General features: G+C 45.4%; 6 protein-coding genes across 6 annotated transcripts; 2 read left to right on the top strand and 4 right to left on the bottom strand.

Moving 5' to 3' along the window:
- Positions 1-57: 57 nt before the first annotated feature.
- On the bottom strand, positions 58-1,721 carry CTRU02_214738 (cytochrome p450 family protein; the record flags this gene model as incomplete). Its single annotated transcript, XM_036727926.1, has 4 exons — positions 58-235; positions 289-860; positions 913-1,448; positions 1,499-1,721. 4 exons carry the CDS (start codon positions 1,719-1,721, stop codon positions 58-60), a joined length of 1,509 nt encoding a protein of 502 aa, XP_036580455.1.
- A 4,396-nt stretch (positions 1,722-6,117) lies between these two features.
- On the bottom strand, positions 6,118-6,487 carry CTRU02_214737 (uncharacterized protein; the record flags this gene model as incomplete). Its single annotated transcript, XM_036727925.1, has 3 exons — positions 6,118-6,155; positions 6,211-6,312; positions 6,376-6,487. 3 exons carry the CDS (start codon positions 6,485-6,487, stop codon positions 6,118-6,120), a joined length of 252 nt encoding a protein of 83 aa, XP_036580454.1.
- A 1,820-nt stretch (positions 6,488-8,307) lies between these two features.
- CTRU02_214736 (reverse transcriptase domain protein) lies at positions 8,308-11,688 on the bottom strand (the record flags this gene model as incomplete). Its single annotated transcript, XM_036727924.1, has 1 exon — positions 8,308-11,688. One exon carries the CDS (start codon positions 11,686-11,688, stop codon positions 8,308-8,310), a length of 3,381 nt encoding a protein of 1,126 aa, XP_036580453.1.
- Positions 11,689-15,728: 4,040 nt separating this feature from the next.
- Positions 15,729-16,055, top strand: CTRU02_214735 (uncharacterized protein; the record flags this gene model as incomplete). The annotated part of the gene is made up of 1 exon (XM_036727923.1): positions 15,729-16,055. The coding sequence occupies one exon, from the start codon at positions 15,729-15,731 to the stop codon at positions 16,053-16,055; it is 327 nt and encodes a 108-aa protein (XP_036580452.1).
- Positions 16,056-18,011: 1,956 nt separating this feature from the next.
- CTRU02_214734 (zn 2cys6 transcription factor) lies at positions 18,012-19,672 on the bottom strand (the record flags this gene model as incomplete). The annotated part of the gene is made up of 4 exons (XM_036727922.2): positions 18,012-18,664; positions 18,723-19,009; positions 19,065-19,313; positions 19,365-19,672. The coding sequence occupies 4 exons, from the start codon at positions 19,670-19,672 to the stop codon at positions 18,012-18,014; spliced, it is 1,497 nt and encodes a 498-aa protein (XP_036580451.2).
- A 1,448-nt stretch (positions 19,673-21,120) lies between these two features.
- CTRU02_214733 (MFS multidrug transporter) lies at positions 21,121-22,929 on the top strand (the record flags this gene model as incomplete). The annotated part of the gene is made up of 1 exon (XM_036727921.1): positions 21,121-22,929. One exon carries the CDS (start codon positions 21,121-21,123, stop codon positions 22,927-22,929), a length of 1,809 nt encoding a protein of 602 aa, XP_036580450.1.
- Between the last annotated feature and the right edge of the window lie 93 nt (positions 22,930-23,022).

The raw sequence follows: 23,022 nt of genomic DNA, 5'->3' as shown, positions 1-23,022 counted from the left end.
TCAAATGCTGGTTGACCTCCCTTGAACGACCTTCCAAAAGAGCTCGCTTATAAAAAGTTATTTGTTGAGGCCGTGCTCCGTCACTTTAACTCTGACTCCCTTTGAATCCAATCTAGGGTAAGGAGCAAGCCACGCATGGGCCATTTGTACATCCGACTCTTCAGTCTCAAAAAGTTCAAAATCGAACCGCTCAAAAACTGTTGCAATTGTGATGTGAAGTTCAGCCAGTGCCAAGCTACACGAATCAGTCAGCAATCTTTTTCTTTGAATTGCGGCCACAATACTCACTTGATACCCAGGCACTGTCGAGATCCCTTCCCGAACGCCACAAAATATCTCTGGAGCTCCGGCTTCTCAATCCACCGTTCTGGGATGAAAGACTCGGGTTCAGGAAATACTTCCTCGTTCATTAGCACGTCGAGGGTAGTCATGGACACGGGCGTGTTTATCGGAATTGTCCATTCCCCGTATGTCAGTTCCGCATCCGGTGCCAGTCGTGGGTCACGCGAAACAACGCCGTGAGAGAGGCGAACGGATTCAAGCACACAAGCATTAAGATAAGGCAACCTTTCCAATTCGTGCCACTTAGTGGGGCTACCTGCTGCATCAAGTTCTTTACGAAGCCGTGCAGAAATGGCCGGCTTAGTTGCGAAATGAAACGTAGCCACAGCAAGAGCCCACGAGGTGGTAATTAGACCGGCTGCGATCATCAGCTGCGCCTCGTCCCCAAGCCGAGTGTCTGACTTTTCCGATTCTGGGAGGTCACTGTTGATGACCTCGAAGAAAATGTTTGCATGATCAGCCTCCGTGTTTTTCTCGTTGGCTTTTTGACGGATTTCTCCTATCTGGGCCCTCATGCTCTGCCGCAGGCTGTCAGTTACGACCGTCAAGTGAACTAAGCTCTTGACTCACCTGTCGAAGGGTAACCAAAGGCATGATATCTGGCTGTGTCGCTTTGACAAACCAGATTGGAAGCGCGTTTAGGATTTTGAAGATGAACGGGAAGTGCTGACCAACGGAACCTGCGCTATGGATAGTACGAAAAGCTTCGTACAAAGTCTCCTCAAAGCCAGGGGACTCGAGATGGTTATAAGACCTTCCAAATGCATATTGAGTAATGACATCTGTTGTCAAAGCGACGAAAGCGCGATCTAATTTTACGACCTGGCCATCAGCAGAAGCTGCAAGCTTATCGCAAAGGTTGTTCACTTTGGCCTGAATGACAGATTCAAAGTCAGAAATCTTGGCCGCGGCGAAGAAGGGGCTCAGGGCTTTGCGACGGATTCGATGCAATTCATGCGGCGACGTTGAGAAGCTGTCAGTCGAGAAACCGAAGCGGCCCGCGACGTAGTCGTACTTGTCGCGTCGCCCAGACCGGGTGTATAGCGTGTCAAAGTACGACGGGTCATCAATGTGGAGTTCCGTTGGCGTGATACGGATAATTGGTCCTGAAGTGTGTCAGTTCATCTTCTCTGAAGGTATCGATGGGTTTGCCAACCGTATTGTTTGTGGAGCGACTGAATATGAGTCGCGAACTTGCCCGGGCGAACAACGTCATGGTAGAACTCATACCAGTTTGAAAAGGCCGCTAGCTTAGGACCCGGGAACTTAGCAAGCGGGGATAGATACAAGCGATAGACAGCGAGACATATAATGTAGGTCAAAAAGAGCACCGTCGCTGCTCCAAGAAACGGGGCCGACAATATCAACGAGAACGCCATCGTACAACCTACTTCACAGCAGCTGCTCCACGATGAGATGTTTGTCGTAAAATGCTCAGGATCGACAGCGACCGCGTCACATTTCTTCTACTGGTCGCTGTGATTCCTCCTTTGAAGGAGGCGCTCCCCTTACGCTAGCTGAAGCTAGCTGCAAACGGATGCAACCCCGAATCCCAGCGTCCGAGGTTCCGGGACGGGCCCGTTGATGAGGTCCCCACTTTGCTCTCAAATTACCGCGTCTTCATTGGTTCTGCACATCAAGGGTTTGATAGGAATAATCTCCAAACGGAGGGAATATCCGCTGAAGAAGGAAAATTCCCGACATCCACCTCTACGGCACCGACTGTATGGTTCCTCGGGCATAAGCGAGCAAAGGGAGGACGATGACGCATTAAAGTGCAGCTACAGAAACAATGCCGCGAGCCTCGCTGCGACCGGATGATATTTGGCTTGGTGTCGTGGACACTCATATTTTGTCGAAAAGCCATTTCAGATGGCCTGAAAGCTCCCAAGCACAATGAGACTGGATAGCTCTCCACACCTCGGCATTTAAAACTGGGTGATCTGCCGTAGCTAAACCGCCATTGGGGCTTCACACTCCTTCGCGTCAATTCATAGACGGGTCTAAGTGTATCACTCGGGGATTCAAGCGGGATACAATACCCAGATACTGACATATGTATCTCTGGGCTCTGAGACCTCCACCAAATGATCTCGATCACAGCCATTTCTTCACGAAGCATTACAGCGGCCCATACAAGCCCCTACCTTCCTGCCAATTACCCATAGTGGCTGGCAGCAACCTTTAAGATGGACAGAGAAACGTTTCCTCGGCTGGAGGAAGAGAATGTACTTGTTAGAATGCCTAGTGCCAGACTTGGTAAAGATGCTGCATTCGTCAAATCAATTGACGTCCGTCGACATCACCACGAAACGCAGGCAGTGTTGAAGCTTCATGTGCATCACATTCAACTGATTGGGAGAGTTCCTGGGGCCTTTTATATGTTCATTCACCTCCCTGAGAAGAACTTCCAGTGCACCTACTTACGCAGCGGGGTGCGAATTCTCATTAATGAATCATACCAGGGATTTTCTTAGGAGATACGGAGCATTACGTTGTTTTTGATTGGAATTTTTCCTTCCAATAATCATCGACGGCATCATTCTTTCATGAGAGTCATGATAGTTTGACGCGTCAGAACCACAGGCAAGCGCGAGGCTTAGCAAACTCACCGCTCAAGTCCCTTAATAGCTCTTTTGCAGTCTATTCAAACTTAGAATCTTATTACCTGACTTGGGCCCACTACTAGTTCTCAATCACCCTTGATGAGGATGAGAAATCCCATAGTAGAATGCCGTAATAAGGCTAGGTACATGAAGAACATAACTCTTCCCGAAAAGAAGTGAGCACTATGGTGAGTATGCTTTGGCCGTTCAACCGCAGACCGCCTACGTACAGTTATCTTCCATTCGCCTTCGCCAGACTATTGTGCCAGCTCAAGGCCGATCTTGCTGCCTTCGAGAACGATCTTGCTTAACCACAGCTCAGTCCAAACCAACTCCTTAACATCCTTAAGTATTTATTGACAAGTTACTACTGCGAAAGTATTTGCCAAGGAAGTTCCCATTAATCAGGAGCGAACTGAAGTCGACTAGGCGCCGTCGTAGTCTTACCCATAAACTATGTCGATTAGCGATCGGACGTGTTGGTTTATGACTCGTTCCGCGCCTTACGATGTTCCGCGCCTTACGATAAATTAAAGTGCTTGGGCTCAAGGGGAGTGTGTTTGCAAAACTGACACTTGAAGAAATTGGCGGAAGGGCACCACCAGGGGTGGAGCCTGCGGCTTAGTCTGATTCAGCACTGGGAAAGTCATCAGGTACAGACATAATAAGGATTGACAAATTGAGAGCTCTTTCCTGATTTTGTGCGTGGTGCTGCATGGCCGTTCTTAGTTGGTGGAGTGATTTGTCTGCTCAATTGTGATAACGAACGAGACCTTAACGTGCCAAGTACCTGTATTGCTTTAACAGCACAATGGCTTCTAAAAGTGACCGGCAGCTCAAGCCGATAAAAGTTTGAGGCAACAACAAGCCCGCAATACCCTTGGATATTCTCCCATCACTGACCCTCCCGTATTTCTCTTTACTACGTACTCATATGCTGCTGTTCTCTTCACCTGTCGTGTCTTATATTATGCTCGGTAAAGTTCATCATTCGGCCAACTTAACAGCCAAACGAAAACGAGCCGTCTGGAAAGATGGACCTGTTTTTGTTCTTGCTGTCCATCTCACCTTATCCAGCCCAGCAAAAGTTTGTAATTGCAGTCATATGCTTTGTTACACACTCCCTCGCATTTGCGAGGAACTCCGAATCTGACACCATTTATTGAGGGCATACATTACCAAGACCTCTTTAACAGCTAACAGTCTCTCTATGGTATGGCTTGCGAAAGTCTGGGTTTTTTGTCTCGTACTCAAACTGGCTTTAAGGGATGGGGCCGAACTCTAAATCTCTAAACCCCTACTAAGGTCTCGGAAGTTTATATTACCTAGTTTGCTCTAAATTGCACAACCATGCCACTGGAGAAACTAACAAGTGAACCTCGGCTCATGATATGGCGATAAAAGTGAGCTCGCAGTTACGCTGGTGAGATTTTGCTTCGCCACACAGTTCTATGGACCTTGAGAAATGAGGAATGCCGTAGCTTCCGATCTAAAGATGCCAAGACCATGACCAAACTTTAAGAAAAGGGACCATATTCTACACCAAAATGCGCTACAGAAATGTGACCCAAATTCATACCAGCGTAAATGCAGATCCACTCTACATCTTGCATACAAGTATGCCAAATGGCGAGGTAAAAACCAATCAGGGCTTTTGCATTTATTGAGTCTGATTCAATCACGTACTTGGAGTGTTATTAAATGCTTACTCTTCGTAGGTTCTTTTAAGTCGGACTCAGTATTCTTTAATGATAAATTACACTACGTTACACTTTTGGCGTACTACTTATGTTATCATTAAGCTGCTGGGAAGGAGTGACCATTAGACGGGGTTTTGAGCCTTGGCGCAAACGAGGCTTAGCGGTGCTGGATGAGGTGGGAGAGTGATGCGCCTCCGCTGCCGAGGAAGATTTCAGTTATGGTGGGCCAAAATCAGTTGAACAGCTTTTGACCCTGCCGAGTTTTCGATCCTGCCGAGGTTTCGAGTCATGGACTTAGTATCGTTACGCCAAAGGCTACATCTTTTCTCATTTCGTTAGGTTGATCTTGGACTGCGATTGGCTATTACCACTTAAACAGCTTCCGGTCCTACCGATAGTTATCACAGCAGTTGCTACCTCGTTTAACTAAGGGTAAGGTATTTAAGACCTTGAACAATTCCCATGATCGAGGGAATCCTACAAGTTAGCAATTCTTCATCACTGCCTCTCCCTTCTGCCTGCCCAGTCTCACCGCCGCAGCTCGATACTTACTTTGTCTTACCACAGGTAATATTTGTTCCTGCAAGATACCACCCCGGATCATAATCCTAGAAACAACTGCTAATCAGCACACCAGTCACAATGAAGCTCTCTACTCTTGTCGTTATCGCCTCCGTTGTTTTCACTGAGGCTAAGATCTGCAAATGGACTCGCAAGTCCTGCAGCCCCAATGGCGGCCAGATCTCAATGGACGCTTGGATCCAACATTCGCGCGAGCTCTGTACGCGTATTGGCGGATCTCCTCAAGGACTTTTCAGCGATGAGGTGGTCTGCGATGCACCAGGTCTCTTTGTACCTAGACGGGTCCCAGCAGAGTTTGATGGAAAGACTTATAGCTGCTGTATCTTGTGTCCTGGGGATTCAAGGGGAGGCTGCTAAGTGGAAGTGCACAACGGCATTCAACCACGCGGCTTAGCACACAAGGGCAGCTTGGGCTTGGCCTTTGGGTGCCACTTTGGTGGTCAATCCAAAACTTACAGACTGCATCCAATCTAACATCAGGGTGCTCACCAATAAACTAAGTGGCATTCAACACTCTCTCGTAATTAAAAGTGAAGTCTGACCTGGTTTCTATAAAGGCTGTCACCTTGAACTTTGAGCAACCAAAAATGATTAATGTCACATGTCATCTTATGTTATCGAACTCAACGAGAGATCAACAAAGCTTAATGCCAAAATAGCGTGGTATCTTTTATGCTTCTTTAAACCTTTAGTGGCAAAAATCACAAAAGGGTAGTTGACATCTCAGGTATTATTCATTAAATTATCGACTAGCTGTACACTCCTATAAAAGCCGAGTCCACAGTCATAGAATCAATACTTGAGAAGATGGGTCTCAGTCGTGTACAGTTGGTGTGATGCCTCAAAAGCATAACCACGGTGCGGTGTCGCTAGTCCACTGTCGCAAATTAAATGCAGGCAACCTGGTTGATGTTGACGCGGCAAGCTAAGGTATACTGTTAACATCTCGGAATTCTGCTGTGGCTAAGGCTGACACTTACTTCCTGTGGTGGTGTGGCCACGGCCATCAGTCCAGTACTCGCAGGGGACAGCGGCCAGAATTTCATCAGTGTTTCTTCTGGTGCAAGCTTCGTGGACCTGGCCTGCAAATTTCATTCAATCGTACCTCATTCTTATTCTTTACTCGGGATGATGGATTAACCTACTGCCGCGGATGTTGTAAACCTGGTTGTTGGCAATCCAGCGGCCATCAGCAGCCTGAGCCCAGGCGTAGGTGCCGACGGCGTAGGTGACAGTGGCGAAGATGGAGAAACGCATGGTGATGATTTGAGAATAGATGAGATGAAAACTCGAGAAATGATGCGATGATGAAGAGGAATAATGATGTGACCATAAGTGACTATGCTGTCTACTTATAGTTTCAAACAATCCCTCATGGCCCGCTATCTAGACGAGCAGGCACAACTGCTAAGCCGAGTTGTCAACGTCGGTAAGTGTCCTATTCCTGTGGATCTGAGGGCTAACCTTTGAAAGGCAGGAGACTTGCCCATGGGCCCATAAGGAGGCAAATCAATTGTATAGGCGAGGTGCCAAATGACCAAAAGTGGGTTGTCCATAAGTTCGCTTTAGTCTCCTTGACAAATCGCGTTAGTAACTTATCCTACCCCAGAGCAACTGTACTACTATGCGCAGTATGTGTCCCAATTAGATCCTCGGTTCAATTGTAACTAAAGGGCACCAGATTTACGGAGCTGATCTTGTCCATCTAAGGCTACGCTGCGCTTTTCTATCGAGAATTGGTCAAATTTGATTGTAATCTGGTTTAGACTGATAGGTTGTAATGCACTTTTATGACGTGAGACTTGTCAAAGAGATCATTTGTTTTACAATGATTTGACTAGATCTGCCGTAGCTTTTGTGACATGTCTCAAACGATGTGACAGCAGTCAAGGTCTTAAATATCGGTTATAGACACTCGATATTCTAGATCACCTTCTTCATGTTTCTTCCCCAGTACGCTTCGCCACCGAAAAGTGGTGTTACAAGTGGGCCTGGGGGAATCGAATGTCCGAATGATATAGTGCTTAACCTAGCCCTCATTCGAACCCATAGTTGATGCCAGTTCCTTATTGTCTAAACATCAGATTGGTATGATCGGATTGGAGCGGAGTTGTACCCTTCTCGGGCCGCTCTAGATCGGCCTACCCTTCCCGAGCCCCACAACCCGCCCCATCCTCGTGGACTAAATGCCTATCATAATTGGCATGTTCGGACTGAATTGCAGAAGCGCACCCTATCCCGTCTTAGTCTAAAATGGAAATCTTCAACGGCATTCCTTTGTCGATTTTAAGACGGTGCCATGGATCGCCTTCGTATTCCGGCCCATATTCCTGTTCGGCTACTATCTTTGCCCCTCGCTTGTGCTCTTATTATCATTTTTTTTTTTTTTCAACCTAGCGTCATACTTTTAAGTGCTTAGGACCATCAAGGTTAAATGTCAATGCATTGTGGAAATGGGCAGCAGATTTCCTGCCATGACGATAGATTGTAAGGGTCTTTGTTTGGAGAATCCGATTTTGTTGGATTGTCATTCCATTATTGCTTTACATCGTTTCTCAAGAATTATCATAGCAAAAATTGGACTTGCCTGTTTTGCACTCACTGATGTATTTTCTTTGGCCACCTGACTTTAGCCTATCCTTGCTCACACTATGTCCACATTAGGCAGCAAGTTAAATTTGGCGCTAGCACCGTTTGTTCCGGGGTTATAACCGATCTAGTGACTATTGGACAAGGGGAAATGTGTCACGCAGTCAATTTGCCCACCACTTATGGGGTAAAAAAAGATGCTTCCATTCATTAGAGACTGTCTAGGGGTTATTGGGTTGATTATATAACCGTCTATTCGGTAATTACCGATTTGAAGGTTTTCATGCACAAAATGACATCCCCGTTAGTTTTATATGGGAAACAATAGCCGGGTGCATGGGTTGAATGCATGCCCCGATATATGCAGTGGTCCGTGTGACACACCCCCTCAGAGAGGCAACCTGTTGTAGGTTGATTCTCTGTATTCTCATTCAAATACAGAAATGATACTATTCAGAACTCCGTATACTTACTACCAAATTCCAGATTCATACTGCGTTCTTCTCGATCAAATGTTCAATATTCATTGCAGCAATCCATTTGTGACTGTATTGGTGTTTGATCGCTTCACTGTAATTCTTTGGAACTGGTGGAAGTGTCTTTTGGTGTGGATTGCCTAAATCATCTGCTGATGCATCCCATTGATCTCTTCCTTTTACTGTATCCGTAGATTGCAGTGTGAAGTGGGATTCTCTTGCTCTTCTCAGTCTTTGTGATGATCTTGTTGCTTCTGGTGGCTGTTGATTTGTTTGACCAAGAGGGGCTGATCGATTGTAGATGTTGTGATTTCTGCTGCCACGAGGTCTTCCCCTTCTCGCTATGTTTGGGATTACTGTGGAGGAATCTTGTGGTATGATTTCTTCTGGTTCCAATTCTATGACTGGTGTCTGTTGTAGTTCGAGTCGGTCTGTTGAGGTTTCCTCTATGGTCTCACTTTGATCCGATTGTTCTGGAGTTGGCGATACTTCTGGAGTTTCTGGAGTCTCCCTCACCCCCTCAGTTGTTTGAGAATCTGACAGCTGTACTGTTGGTGATAGAGAAGTGGGTGTAGGTAATTGAAAATCCCCTGATTCTTTCTCCTGCATCGGTGTTGCCGGTGTTGTTTCTTGAGCGGCTGGATTCGAGGCGGGTAGTGGCCTGGTAATATTATCGCTGAAATCTTCTCCATCCCAGCCAGCTGTGTCTAGGTCTTGTTCAATTGGATTTGTGAATGGGATATCCATTTCTGTGAACTGGAATTCAAGTTCCATTTGGCTTAACTTGCTGGTATCCTCAATCCTTGGATCATACAGCGTGTTTTCGTCGAAAGTAACGTCTCTAGTTCTCATGACTTTTCCTATTGCTGGGATCCAGATTCTGTAGATATTTGTGCTGTCATAACCACATAGATAGCCAATATGAGCTCTTGGCGCAGTTTTGTTTGACTTTTCTATTCCTCTCTTGTAGTTTTGTGTCAAGGGGTAAGCTCTGCAGCCATATCGCCTCAAGTGTGCTAGTTGTGGCTTTTCAGCCCTCTTGTGGGTAGACTGTTGATGAGAGTTCAGCCAAGTGTTGACCAACCCCAATGGTGTCTGCCACTTGTGGCGTCTTCGAGGCAATCTGTTTGACAGATAAACTGCTGCTTTTGCCAGCTCTGGTGCCATCAATTCAGGAAAGCGAGATTGAAATCGAAGTGCTCTCATGATCATAAACACAGCACCTCCAGCTCTTTCTGCTGGGTTTTGAGCACCAGTGTACTCAGCTGATCTTTCAATCATATATCCATTCACAGCTGCCCATAGTTCAAACGCATTGCGTAAAGCAACCTCCCAATCTAGGCGTAGAATAGAGATTTTGATAAAGCACTGTCTCTCGAGGTATGCTGCTAATTCTGTCATAGCTTGTAGTCCCTCCTTTCGAGTACGAAGAGTTCTTATCCAGAAGAACCCTGACCAGCCATCGCTGACCAGCAGGATCACCTTCTCCCCATTGTATGCTTTGCTAAGTGTAAAGAAGTCGAGAGATAGATAATCTCCTACAGCAGTTGGCCAATGGTCTGGGTTTCTGCGGGAAATTTGGCGAGTTGCCTTCCCAACAGCACAGGCATCACATTCCACTTTTGTGATTCCTTTTATCTGTATCCCAAGAGCTGTTTTAAGTAGCTGTTCCAGTCCCTCAGCGCCTGGATGACCAAGTCTCTCATGCCACAACTTGGCTTCTGCTGATGATGTTGGGAGTGGTTGTCTTGTTGACTGAAAACCTTTGGTTGGTTTCCTTTCTACGGTTGGGCTGAATCTCACAGTCTTCTCGGTATTGCTGAACGAGGTATTGTTCAGCAGAGCTGGGCCAGCTTCAATAATGTATTGACCATATCGGTTTGGTGTTTTGAATAGAAGTCTGCCTTTTGAGTCGATAAGACCCGGTATTCCTGTTGTAAAGTTGATCCCTTTTTGCTTCAGCGGTTCTGTCCCAAGGAGCGATGTTGGGTATCCAGGCACAAGCCATACATTTCTGACTTTGATCTCCTTGTTGTTGGATTTGCCGCCTTGGTTTGGTTTGATGATCATTGTGCCTTTCGCAATTGCATGTACATCTCCTCCTCCAGTGATGAAGTCTTTTGTGACTGTGTAGTCGAGATCATGAAGTCTTGAGGAGTCGTTGCAGATGTGGAATCCTGTTCCTGAGTCTACTATCACACTGTCTGACAGTGGGAATCCTGAATAGAGACTTGCTTCTCCTTGATTGACGATAGTGACGAAAGATGAGAGTGATCCTTCTCCATCAGACACTTCTTGAGTATAGTGGGATGATGATTGTGTAGTGTTTCTCCAGTTTGAGGAAGATGTTGCTCGATCTGGGGACTTTTGAGACTGCTGATCGCTTGCCCCTTTTCGTAGTTTTTCAACTATTCTCTTTAAGTGTGGTTTCTTCTGGAGATACTCATTCAATCTTTCCAGTGCTTTCTTATTTTCTGGATTATCTTCATGATAGTTTGGGCCTCGCTTCTTAGGGTTGGCATGTTTGCAATCAACAAATCGGTGACTTTCGTTTGGGCAAGCTGCACACTTTTGCTCTCGTTTTGCCCCCTGTTTTATTCCTTGTTCGTTTTCTCCTTGCCAAGTAGCGAAACTCGTGTCTTTTAATGGAGCAGCATTCAGCCAGTCTGGGTGGAAAGTTCTCACCCAACTGCGGAAATCGTTAGCTTGCTCAATTCCAGCAGTCTTGCTGATCGAACTGTAGGTTGGGTCATCCTTGTATCGCTTTGTGAAGTCGTAAGAGGCAGATGTGTAGTAATCTGGTGCAATTTGCTTGACTGCTTTCAAGAACTCAGAGACTTGAGTAACTGGATCGCTGAGAGCAGGGATTCCGATTGTTTGGGCTTCATCCATGATTTCTCGATAGATTATGAGCCATCCTCCAAGTTTTGCTCTTTTGATTGATAGCATATGCTTGTTATATCTTTCCAATACCATTTGTTGTCTCCCAAAGTTGTCTGGCGCTAGCTGTTTTTCAAGAGCTTTTATGATATCCCTGACTGTTTGCTCCTTGCTGACTTGGCTGATATAAGTGGCTGCTACAGTGTTCATGATCCAACTGTGAATTTCTAGAAGACTTCGCCGAACCTGGTTGTATTGGTCTTTTTCTTCTTGATAGATAGCTTTTCCATAGCTGATAACGTTGCTATAGTTTGCTCGTTCTTCTTGTCTGAGGTCTTTTGGGTCTGGGAATTCCAATCTTGGCTTAGTATTAATCTTGGTTCCTTTTGGATTCACATAGTCCCAGACTTCATGAACGTTTGCCAGCATCTGTAAGTTGTTGAACCAGTGGTTCCAGTCGCTGTCAGTCTGTAGCCGCTGTGTGTATTTTGCAGTTTCCGTAGTTGAATTCATGATCTCTCTTGAAAAGAGAACTGGTCTCTCTCTTCTGATCGTTGTGCAGTTGATTTTTCGCCGTGGCCAAGATTGAGTTCGTGACTAGACACTTCTTGTTTCAAGTTGGTGATTTTGTCGATTGTTGCCTAGAGGTTTGAGGGTATATAGCCAATCTCAACGCCTCAATTCTCAACAAAACGCAAGACGCCCCCCTTGTCTAATGAACCTGCCGTTTAGTGTAGTTGGTCTAGCCACCCAACTTGTAGCTATTCGCAAGGACCGTAAGACTGGCAAGCTCCCCTTCGTGGGTTCAATTCAGGGTTGTGGAGTTTTCGCAATTTGTAAAAAGTCTTATCGGTTCCGTTACACGAAGACTATAAAGTGAACCACCTGTTCGTCTTATCTGCCCGAAGCTTTCAGAGACATAAAATGAGCAACTAGGTGTCTCTTCCGTTTCGTAATTCCAACCCTCCTGGCTGCGTATCCGTGGTATGGTCGAGCATGAACTTATATAAGGTTCAAGTTAAGAGTCCTGGGTTCAACTCCTCAGATGTGGTAAGTCCCCCTGAGTTGAGATGAACTTTTTGTGATTTTTTTGATAAGTGTTGATGATATGAATTGATGACCAGAAGTTCTTTTGTGATTGAATGTTTCAACACTTCAACGTTCAGCCTTGTGTGATTGGAATTGATGTTTTGTTTGGTGGACTTGACTGCCAAAGTCTCATGGGTCGGTAACTTCGTCAATTGAGTGCCCTTGTCTATGGCATAAGTCTGAACTGCTCCCTTCTGGAAGTCGGTTTTTCAATTGGTAATTGTCACCATGAGGTACTGGGCTCATAACTGTCACGCAGTCAATTTGCCCACCACTTATGGGGTAAAAAAAGATGCTTCCATTCATTAGAGACTGTCTAGGGGTTATTGGGTTGATTATATAACCGTCTATTCGGTAATTACCGATTTGAAGGTTTTCATGCACAAAATGACATCCCCGTTAGTTTTATATGGGAAACAATAGCCGGGTGCATGGGTTGAATGCATGCCCCGATATATGCAGTGGTCCGTGTGACAAAATGCTTGTTTCTCATGGCCTCCACCCTTACACTACGTCTTAAGAGCTCGAGGGTTTATCAGTCAAATCGATCCCGATGTTGCACTGGCCGGAATTCTAGACTGCAGTAGCTCTATGGCCTCCAGGCCTCACATGGATAGGCGACTGAAAGATATATATCATCGACCTATTTTGACCTTTCCTTCTACTTCTTCTTCTTCACAAGCTAAAGACTTTGATCACAGTTCAAAATGAGTCCTTTGTTTACTCATACGAATGTCCTTCCGGTTTAATTACTGTGAAGCGATACAATAACTAGAACTCTACTTTCGCTTGAGTACCTGGGTTACATTTTGGCAATACTATAGCTAGCAAAAAGATTGGCCATGGAACCAGGATCACAGCGCCAACCCCTTAATGACCTCGGAAGATTGGATTATCCGGATGACCAAAGCATCCTGTCACGAATGAGAAGAGAAGAACGTTTTGCATATGGTGAATCGCCTATCCAACCCAAGGACTGCTACTTGGTGGGTATATATACTATACGCGCTAAGAGGCGCTCTATAAGCGGTTTTATATCCGCGCTTTGCCCCTCTCTTAACAATGACACACAGCATCTGTTCATCGACTCCTATGTTTTCGCCACGGCATTTGCCATTGATACCGTAACTCAAAGAGTTGCTAGTGCCTCTATCATTTTTATAACACATTAATGAAAACAAGTGGTTGAAAGTTTCCAGAGGCCGCTGTCCCAGCTGAATGGATAAAACTGATCAAGCCCTACCGAGATATCTTCACATCAGTGCAATTGGATTTGCTATGGGCTCTGGTGGTGGTGAAGCCGTGAAACTACACCTTTTTGCTGGAGCTTAATGGTAGCCCTACATATATAAGTGTTGTCTTCTGTTTTTCTTGGAGCATATTTGTTGTGTGAAATTGTCCCCAAGTTCCAGTAGAGGGCGAGAATGATCACAATTTGCAACAAATACGCATGATGGGGAGGAAGCTGTGAAAGAGATCTACTGACGGAATTGACAGTTGTACAGATCCCTTTACTTGCAAAAAAGTTTGACTCCTCACAAACGAACAGAAAAAATTATCAACACTTTTTGCCTGTACAGCAACCAGTATTGATGGAAAGCATTGAACAAGCCATTTCAGCCTTCACAGTCAGGAGCCTTGATAGCAGTGGCTGCTTCCTACAAAAATTGATCCCCGCCTTATTCCCAGATGCACAATCAAATAGTTAACGCTTTCCTGGAACTCTCTGATCCTTTGCATGTCTGCTTTTCTGTTTCTCTTAACTCAATCAAGAAATGTATCAGTTGTGTCAACTTGACATGCAAAAGTAAGGTGGTTTTATAAACAATACAAGAATGCAAATATTAAGCAACTTTGTCTGAGCTGATATTCCTGTGGCAAACGTGCCTACTTTCTTGAGGAATAGGTGTGGCGGAATAATAGGGCCAATATGTGGCTCGATCTATTCGATACTGGGGATGGTCATGGTGAAACCTGCCGTTGAAACCTTTATAAGGGCGGCTTGCACCAAAACTGCTGTAAGTGTTACGGTAAGGAAGACTAAGTATGCGAAGGGAGGGTTATTTAGCTCTAACGTCCCACACCCACTTCTGGGCACCCCCCACATTTGGGCACCCCATTTACACCAAAAACGCCGTTTTTCGAAATTCTATATTAAACTAACTACTATACTTACTAAGAAAAGAAAATATATATAAACTATGTTAAGTATAATTATAGCCATCTAATTTTTATAAAGGTTTAAATATAATAATAGTTATAATATAGAAGTTTAAAACTAAAAGCTTTAAAATGTTAGTAGATACTAGTAACTTACTAGTATTCCTTAACATTAGAAAAATATATTTTCGCTTATATATACTTACTTAAAAAATCTAGGAAATTAATATTTATACTTATTAAAAGTATATAATTATATCTAAAAGAGATTTAAAAGTATTACTTTAGTAAATATAGTATAATTAAGGGTTAAAATTCTATAATAGAAACTTTTCTTAAGGGAAATTTTAAAATATTATTCTAAGCTTAAAGAATTTTTTACTAAGTATAAAAATATATAAATCTACTATATCTTACTTAAAAATTCTAATCATATTAGTTAAATATCTCTACCTATTTTATATATTAAGATATAGGCTAGGTAAATTAGTATTATAAATGTTAAACCTTGAATTTATAATACTTATTATTAATAATACTAGTATATAGCTACTTAAGTATTATAATTAAGTCTTAATCTATTTAATATATATTTATTCTCTTTAATAAGTAAAGTATTTAGTTTAATATAGAATTTCGAAAAACGGCGTTTTTGGTGTAAATGGGGTGCCCAAATGTGGGGGGTGCCCAGAAGTGGGTGTGGGACGTTATCGACAAAATGATTAGCAAGAGATGTCATGAGATAATGGAGAAAAAGGCAAAAAATAAAAAAGGGACTGAGCAAAGTTCTTCTGCAGCGGAACAGTACTAGGAACTACGGAGAAGATTTAAGCTTTATAAGTCAAGATATACAACATGTGGATGTTTTTTTTAGGTAGTTCTTGCATTGCCTAGATTGTCAATTCCTGCGTTGCTACCCAACTCAAAGTGCCTCGGCTTCTGACGGACACGAGGAGAGTTACCACTTTTATACATATCGCCCAATCACATTGAAAAAACTTTAGCAGCAATCTGTGTGGGCCCGTCGGGGACCGAAGGCGAGAAATGACAGTTGTGGTCAGTCCTATGTTATTGCTCGATTGATATCAGTTGGAGGTTTGATTTTAAGCCTTAAAAGTAGAATAGCTTCCTCCATCTCGCTACTTTTTTAAAAAAAAACTTACAATCTCTCACAACTCGGTCACATCCACTTATTTCTGGGGAGACTCAACACCCTGATTTTCACGTTTCTAAACAAATACTTCGTCTGGTCAGCTTCCTAGACGATACTTCAAGTTTCCTCGCAAACACTATAAACAAAAAAAATGCATCTTTCTACGATCATTGCGGCTTTGGCCCCCGCCAGCCTTATCTCGGGTTATATAACCATCCACAGCAAGCAGTACTGCGGTGAATCCCCTCGCGTCGAAGTCACAAAGTGGGGCGGAAATTTGAACTCTTGCTACAACATGGATGGTGCGGCTGCGATCCAATTCACCGAGGTCGGACAACCCTACTCATGGGTGTGCAATGCCTACACCAGTTCCAACTGCCAGGGCAAAATCGTAGCCTTTTCCAGCTACACTGAGAACTCGGAATGCAACAACAGTCCAATCGGTTGGCTTTACTCTTACAAGTGCTACATTAAGTAAGGGAGAGATATAATGGGCTGAAGAAACCTAGGTAGTGGGATAGTTGCCAAACTGGCAAGGGCAGAAACTATCTCGTTCGGAGCTAAGGAAGTGAGAACCACGCGATAGAGGTTATATTCGGTTGTGCGAAACACAAGCATCTAACCTCTTGTGCAACGGGTACTTACCGCGAAGGGATTCGCTGAGGATAGCGATGTTTTTTTGGTCTTCTACAGAATAGCTAAGCCCTGGAAACAGCATGATTTGATATTTCTAGGCATGGATATGTAAATTACCACTTCTTTTCGCCTTTTATTTCTCATGACATTCCATTCCAAAACAACTTTGCCCTTCAGTCCAAGAATCCGGAGAGATCATGAACGGTGAACCGCACAAAAGTGGTTTCCACTACCAACTCTTATACAGGACTTTAGCGTGGCGCGGAGGAAATTGACTTAGTGCAGAGCCAAGGCGCGTCTTCGTTTTGACAGCATTCTCTTTATGTATCTTGCTGGCAAACCGCGAAACTGATCAACGATGTTAGACTTGGACACAAGCTACCACATGATACACCGCTCGAAATAGAAGTCGCAAGTTTGAACGGATGCTCGCCATGCTCAGCTCTTAGAAGTCATTTCATGTTTTTCTGCATCTTGCCCCAACAATAGACCTAAAATCAATTTCGCCAATTCGAGGTCAATTCTCATGGATCATTCCTATGCTGAGACACACCACAACCATGGTCTGCCTCAAGTAGAAAAAGTTGTTTAACAGTCACCCAGTTTGGATAAAATAGCTGCAAATATATGCCTTGAATATGTCAACTACTAGGTTGGTACAAAGGCAACCTACGAAGGTCTTTGTAATACTCCTACATAAATTTCAAGAAGAAAGCAATTCTCTTGAGGTAGTTTCTTTCCCATCGTGCATAATCAGACCAAGTAACTCGCTTACGCATGTGAAATAGGCCACCTTGGCGGACGGGTAGTTGAAAATTCTGCAGCGGTGAGTCGAAATAGATCGGCAACACTTGGATCGTGCCTGATTGTCTGTGTCATGGATCGTGGGCAGACGTGTGAATCTTACACCTACTAGCATGCGGCGCATTTACCAGCAGCGTTTAACAAAAGAAGTGACGTAATACAAAAATAATAATAATAAAGGAGTTAACGCTTTCTTCATTGGGGCAAAATGCCTTCAGGCGTTAATTGTGCTTGTTGCCCCCTGACCTCCAAAACTGACACGTTCGGGTCATGCTGCGGATGGAAGTCCCGTAAAAGTGGGGCGAGTTCATCGGATGTGGACCAAGCCGGAAGGTTTATACAGAAGTTGTGCAAGCTCGGGCAGTCCGGAACAGCCCTACCGGGCTACCACCGGATGAGCCACATCCACAGGGCAATCAACTCAGCTGTGTTGTGAGGGCTTCGGCTTCGATATTGTATACCGAAATCCGCTTGTGCTCCCTGTTACGTACTTTCAGTTCTACATACTTTGCAATTAGTAACTTGCACTGGGCACACCAAACCCGATGCTGGGCAATCCCTATCTTCAGTCCCTTTGAATACGGACATAAGGAATGTTATAGTCCTGTGATCGATGATGACGGTGGCCATAATTTTGACTCCAACGCTTAGCTTTTTAGAGTTTCATGAGCCACCACTTAATGTGTTCGAAGCCATGTCTTTTGTATCTACAACTTGTGACTATTTCCGCGGTACACCTTTTATACTTCCATCCAACTTCGCCAATCAAGCTCGACATCGAATTGATGCAATTCACACACGTCCCAGCAACTTTAGCTAGGATTTTTCTTCAATATAATTATTTCAAATACATGCTCCTATACTTAAACTAGTCTAAAGTTTCAATAGCCATGCAAAGTTACTATGTAAATACCCGTGGGCACATGCCAGATCACTTCCGATGTAACACACGGCAGCTTGACCCAAGCAACAAACAACCATATTCTTGATACAATCAAAAATCGAATGAAGTAAAAGGGTCTGTAGACCATCGCCAGTCCGTCGGGTTCATCCCAAGCTGATACCCTTTTACTTCTCCGGCACCGCCTGCTAGCGGTGGCGGCGGCGGCGGCGGCGGCAGTGCTACAGTATCAAGCATATCTGTACTGGCAACACAAGACAGCGCAGCCGCAGGGTCCATACTCGTATCTAAAGGGGCGAGGGCAATCTCACATAATTCCTTGAGCACGCTAATGCTTTCAGCAGCCTTGGCGAATCCGTTTCCCACCCCGACCTCGGATTTTGAACCTGCTCCGTTACCTGCCCTCATGAATCGGTCTCCGACCTCATCTAATGTGGTGATGAGGTCTATTGTGTTGCGAGCGCTCATGCGATCCCATACCGGATCTTCAAGTATGGAGAGTCGATAGAGCGAGGTAAAACAGAGACGGAGTCTTGCGAAGAAAGGATAAGAGATGGCATAGTATGCTGCTGGGGGTATTGTGTAGAAGTGTCCGAACCAAGCTTTAATGTAGTGCAAACACATATAAAGGCTGTTGAGGCGGGCTATGTCAGGAAGGCTGGCGGAGCTGTCAACTTTGTTTCTAGTTGGCAGAGCAATTTCCTGGATCACAAGCTCGGTATAGTGAATTTGGGAGATGATAATATCTAGAGACTATGTTAAATGAAGTATTCATGAGTAAGTGACAAAGAATGGACCATGTACCTGCGGATTGCAACTCTGGTGGCAAATTTCGAATGATACATTGAAGTCGGTCTTGCAGAAGCCTAGCATACGTGGATGCTGGCGTTCTAAGGTTGTTAAACTCGTCGAAGGAAACGTTAAGCTGTAATGTGTGGCTTCTGGCTTCCTCGCTGAGCAGTTGTATCCTGGTCAATGCGGCTAAAATTCGATCTGAAGGGACCTCAGACTGCTCATCGAGGATAGTAAGACACTCATTCATATGGGGGCTCCAGCGCAACGCGTCATTCTTCTCAATAACATCGGAGATTCTAGGTGATGTCAAACAATTTTCAAGGCGCAAGCAGATAAAAACACTTTACTCACATTGATGTGATTACGTAGCAAGCGACGATGGCTCTCCGTTGCTCCATCGTACGCGGCAGCTGAGACTTCGGGAAAGGATCCTGAAATAAGGTCTTCACTTTACCCCCGTTTTCTTGAGCTGTCTTCCAGCGGAACAAAGGACTAGAGGATGCAAGTGGTTCCGTGTATAGCCCCAAGTCAAAGTAAAGTGCTTTAGCAATCTGACACATTAAGCTTGTGAAAGACCTATCTCCTAGATAATGACTCGGCCTGTCAATGCTGTAAGTTTCTTATTTGGCATCTAGAACACAGCAGGCTTACCAACTAAGTATGATCAAGAGTCCAAGAAAATACTCAATATTCTTCTCGTTCTCATTAATTAACTTTTGTGCAACTGCTTGTCGCACTCGCTGTCCCCACGCGATTTGTTGTTTTGGGAGCCGCGTAGTCACCGTAATAATACAAAGCCATAGAAATGGCCGCTCTTCCCGCAGTTCCTTCGATGTAACCGTTTTCTTAAAGTGCAAGAACGGAAAGTATTTCAAATTTTGATCCCGAAACGACTCAAACAGGGCTTGCGCCTCATCTTCCGAAGGTAGCTCATCAGCTACAGTCTTAACGTCACACATCTGCGTTTTCATGAACAGTGACGTGCCCCCAGCCTCGCAGTTATCGATTTGAGGCAACAAACCGGACCCTACGCTGCAAGTGTCTCCGAGTTCTGATGGCTCGCCTCCTGCTGAGGTTGAGGGGTCAGGGGTCCTTGGAACCTTCATATCTGAGCTGGCATTGGTGTGAATGCTGTGCTGCCTGGACTGTTGCAGCATAGTCATGAGCCCGTCAAGCTTCTCTTCCAAACGTGCCGTCTGGCTGTAGAGTCGTTTCTTGGGGCGCTTTCTTGCATAGAAGCTCGGCTGACATGACTTTTGCAAGCGGTGACACCGCTCACATGCGCCGCCGGCGGGTCGGGAGACACATTTACATTTCGATCTGGAGCAGTTGACGCACGCCTGGCCATAGAGAGTGCGAGCGCCTCTGCTGGCCGGATGAAACTCCAAGTCTTGTGTTGCGTTTTCCTGCATTCGGAATTGCTGCGCCTCAAAATTTTTTACAGGTTAACAAATCAAAGTTGAGCTGGAAAGAATAGGCCGATAGGAGAATCGTCCACGCACGGATCACCGATTGATGGAAGGGGATGCTTTTTACAGTGGATTGAAAAAGGACCCAACTTAGCAATACTAGAAATCTCACCTTTGATACTAAACTTCAACTTAGGATCGTCCCATTAAGCCGCTTTGAATCTGCAACAGAATGATGGGCGTTGAAAACAGCAACAGACATAAAGTTAACAAAATGGCGGCAACACATTATCACAAGGAGCGTACATGCAGGTTTCTTATGGTCTCATAACCCACAAACTTGGTGGTGACTGAAAGCTGAGAAGGATATTGAGATATGCACGGATTTGGAGTGCTTATGAACGAGTTATGCATGGCAAGCGGGAGATCTCGTACCGGACCACCTAACAATATAGCACCACGCTAATGGCCGGACTTAAGCACGACGGGGTTTAATCATCGTCCGCGGGGCTCCACCCCGAGCTGTATGATTGGCAAAGTCAGGTAGAACAACGTCAGGAAATGATGCCGTCACCGCAGGGTTCTCCGAAAGAAGCCTGGAATCCTTGCTACGTGGATGATCTATCTGGTGATGGTTACCCATAGTAGTCGGGGTTGAGGCTAATGCTACCCGGTGATACCTAGGTACTAAACTAGATCCGCCTGCTTAAAGGTATTAATGAATAGGATACACCAAGGCATAGTGCTGAGTGAAGATTCATACACACAGCCCGGGATTCAGGCATCTTTTGTACCCGTAATGCCGCTGCCAGTATGATTACCGTGATCACATTCTTCCATTAGTCACATTCTCATATGCTCAAGAACGGCTTCTTCCCCATTAACTTCATACATCAGCATCTGTCTTCTCATGCTTTACCTCCCATTTGCAAAATCTTAGCGATATCAAGGCGTACGACTGCGATTATTTGCCACGCCTTTCCTCTCTGATCGTAACGATGACGCGAGAAAAACCAAGCGTGGCAGCCAACGACGGCGGCGAGAACGTTGCTCCGACCAAACTCCCCTACTGGCGATTAGTTACCGACCAAGCGGGTATCACTCCAGAGGTAGCCAACTACGCATATACTGGCTCTGGCACTGAAGAAGATCCATTCTTGGTGCAATGGATTGATAACGACCCTCGGAATCCTATGCTTTTCAGCCGGCGGAAAAAATGGTTCATCACGATGATGGTATCGCTTACAACATTGGCAGTCGCCCTTCTCTCTTCTGCCTACACTGGAGGCATCCGAGAAATAATTCAGGAGTTTGGGATATCTCAAATAGTGGCTACCCTTGGCGTATCGCTTTTTGTGCTCGGATTTGCGATAGGACCACTCCTATGGGCTCCTCTGAGCGAGCTTTTTGGGCGCCAGTCGCTTTTCTTTGGCACATACGCAGTGTTGACCGCGTTCAATGCAGGCTGTGCCGGGGCAAACAATGCCCATACCCTGATCATCCTTCGCTTCTTTGCGGGCGCTTTCGGTTCATCTCCCCTCGCCAACTCGGGTGGTGTCATCGCAGATATGTTCCCAGCAGCTGAGAGAGGACTGGCCATGGCATTGTTTGCAGCCGCGCCCTTCCTCGGCCCTGTCTTAGGACCCATCATCGGCGGATTTCTGGGAGCGGCAGCCGGATGGCGCTGGGTTATGGGGTTTCTGGCGGCCTTTTCCGGAACTCTCTGGCTTCTCGGAGCGGCACTTGTTCCTGAAACCTACGCTCCGTATTTGCTACGAAAGCGAGCAGCTAAACTTTCCAAGATGACGGGCAAGTGCTACGTAAGCAAGATGGAACATGAACAGGGCCGAGTAAGCCTGGCGGAGTCGTTCAAGACGGCGTTGCTACGACCTTGGATTTTGCTGTTCCGTGAGCCCATCGTCCTACTTCTATCGATCTACATGGCCATCATATATGGAACGCTCTACATGCTTTTTGCAGCCTTTCCCATTGTTTACCAGCAGGAGCGAGGCTGGTCTCAAGGTATTGGAGGCTTGGCGTTTCTAGGAATCATGGTAGGAATGATCTTTGCCATCATTTATACGATACCTGAAAACGGACGGTATCAGCGAGTACAAGCAAACAACAATGGCTATGCACCCCCGGAAGCCCGACTTCCCCCAGCAACGGTTGGGTGCATTGCAGTGCCTATTGGTCTTTTCTGGTTCGCCTGGACAAATCAAACGTCAATCCACTGGATGGTCAGTATCGCGGCTGGCGTTCCTTTTGGTTTCGGAATGGTCCTCTTGTTCTTGAGCATCATGAACTACTTGATTGATGCCTATACCATCTTTGCAGCGTCTGTTCTCGCTGCCAACTCAGTCATTCGCAGTTTATTCGGAGCTGCATTTCCTTTGTTCACGTCATACATGTACCAGAATCTTGGCAACAACTGGGCGTCCTCGGTCCCGGCTTTCCTGGCGCTTGCATGCGTGCCCTTTCCTTTCCTCTTCTACAAGTATGGGCATGCGATCCGCTCTCGGTGCAAGTTTGCCGCACAGTCCGAAGCATTCATGGCCCGACTTCGCGAAGGTGGATCTTCAGCCACTGAGGACAAGGAGGTCAAGGAAACTGGACCAACCGAAGCTGCAAACGACACTACCGATTCCGAAAGAGTACCAGATGAATCTGCCTATGCAAGTCCTCATGGGCAACGGCCTCGTACTATGAGTGGTGGCACGATGGTATCTACACATCGCAATTCTTACGACGGCAACCCATACGACATTGACAGAGTCAACACTAGGGAGTCATTTGTAGCAAAATGAGAGTGTTCCTGTTGGCGGTCACCTTCGCTGCAAGATTAGAGACCAGAAAGAAAAAAAAAGATTGCTTGCACCTGGTGCTATAAAATCAGGACC

This window comes from Colletotrichum truncatum (assembly GCF_014235925.2).
Source record: "Colletotrichum truncatum strain CMES1059 chromosome Unknown Contig_0011, whole genome shotgun sequence".
NCBI lineage: Eukaryota > Fungi > Ascomycota > Sordariomycetes > Glomerellales > Glomerellaceae > Colletotrichum > Colletotrichum truncatum.
This window is presented reverse-complemented; position numbering and strand designations above follow the sequence as displayed.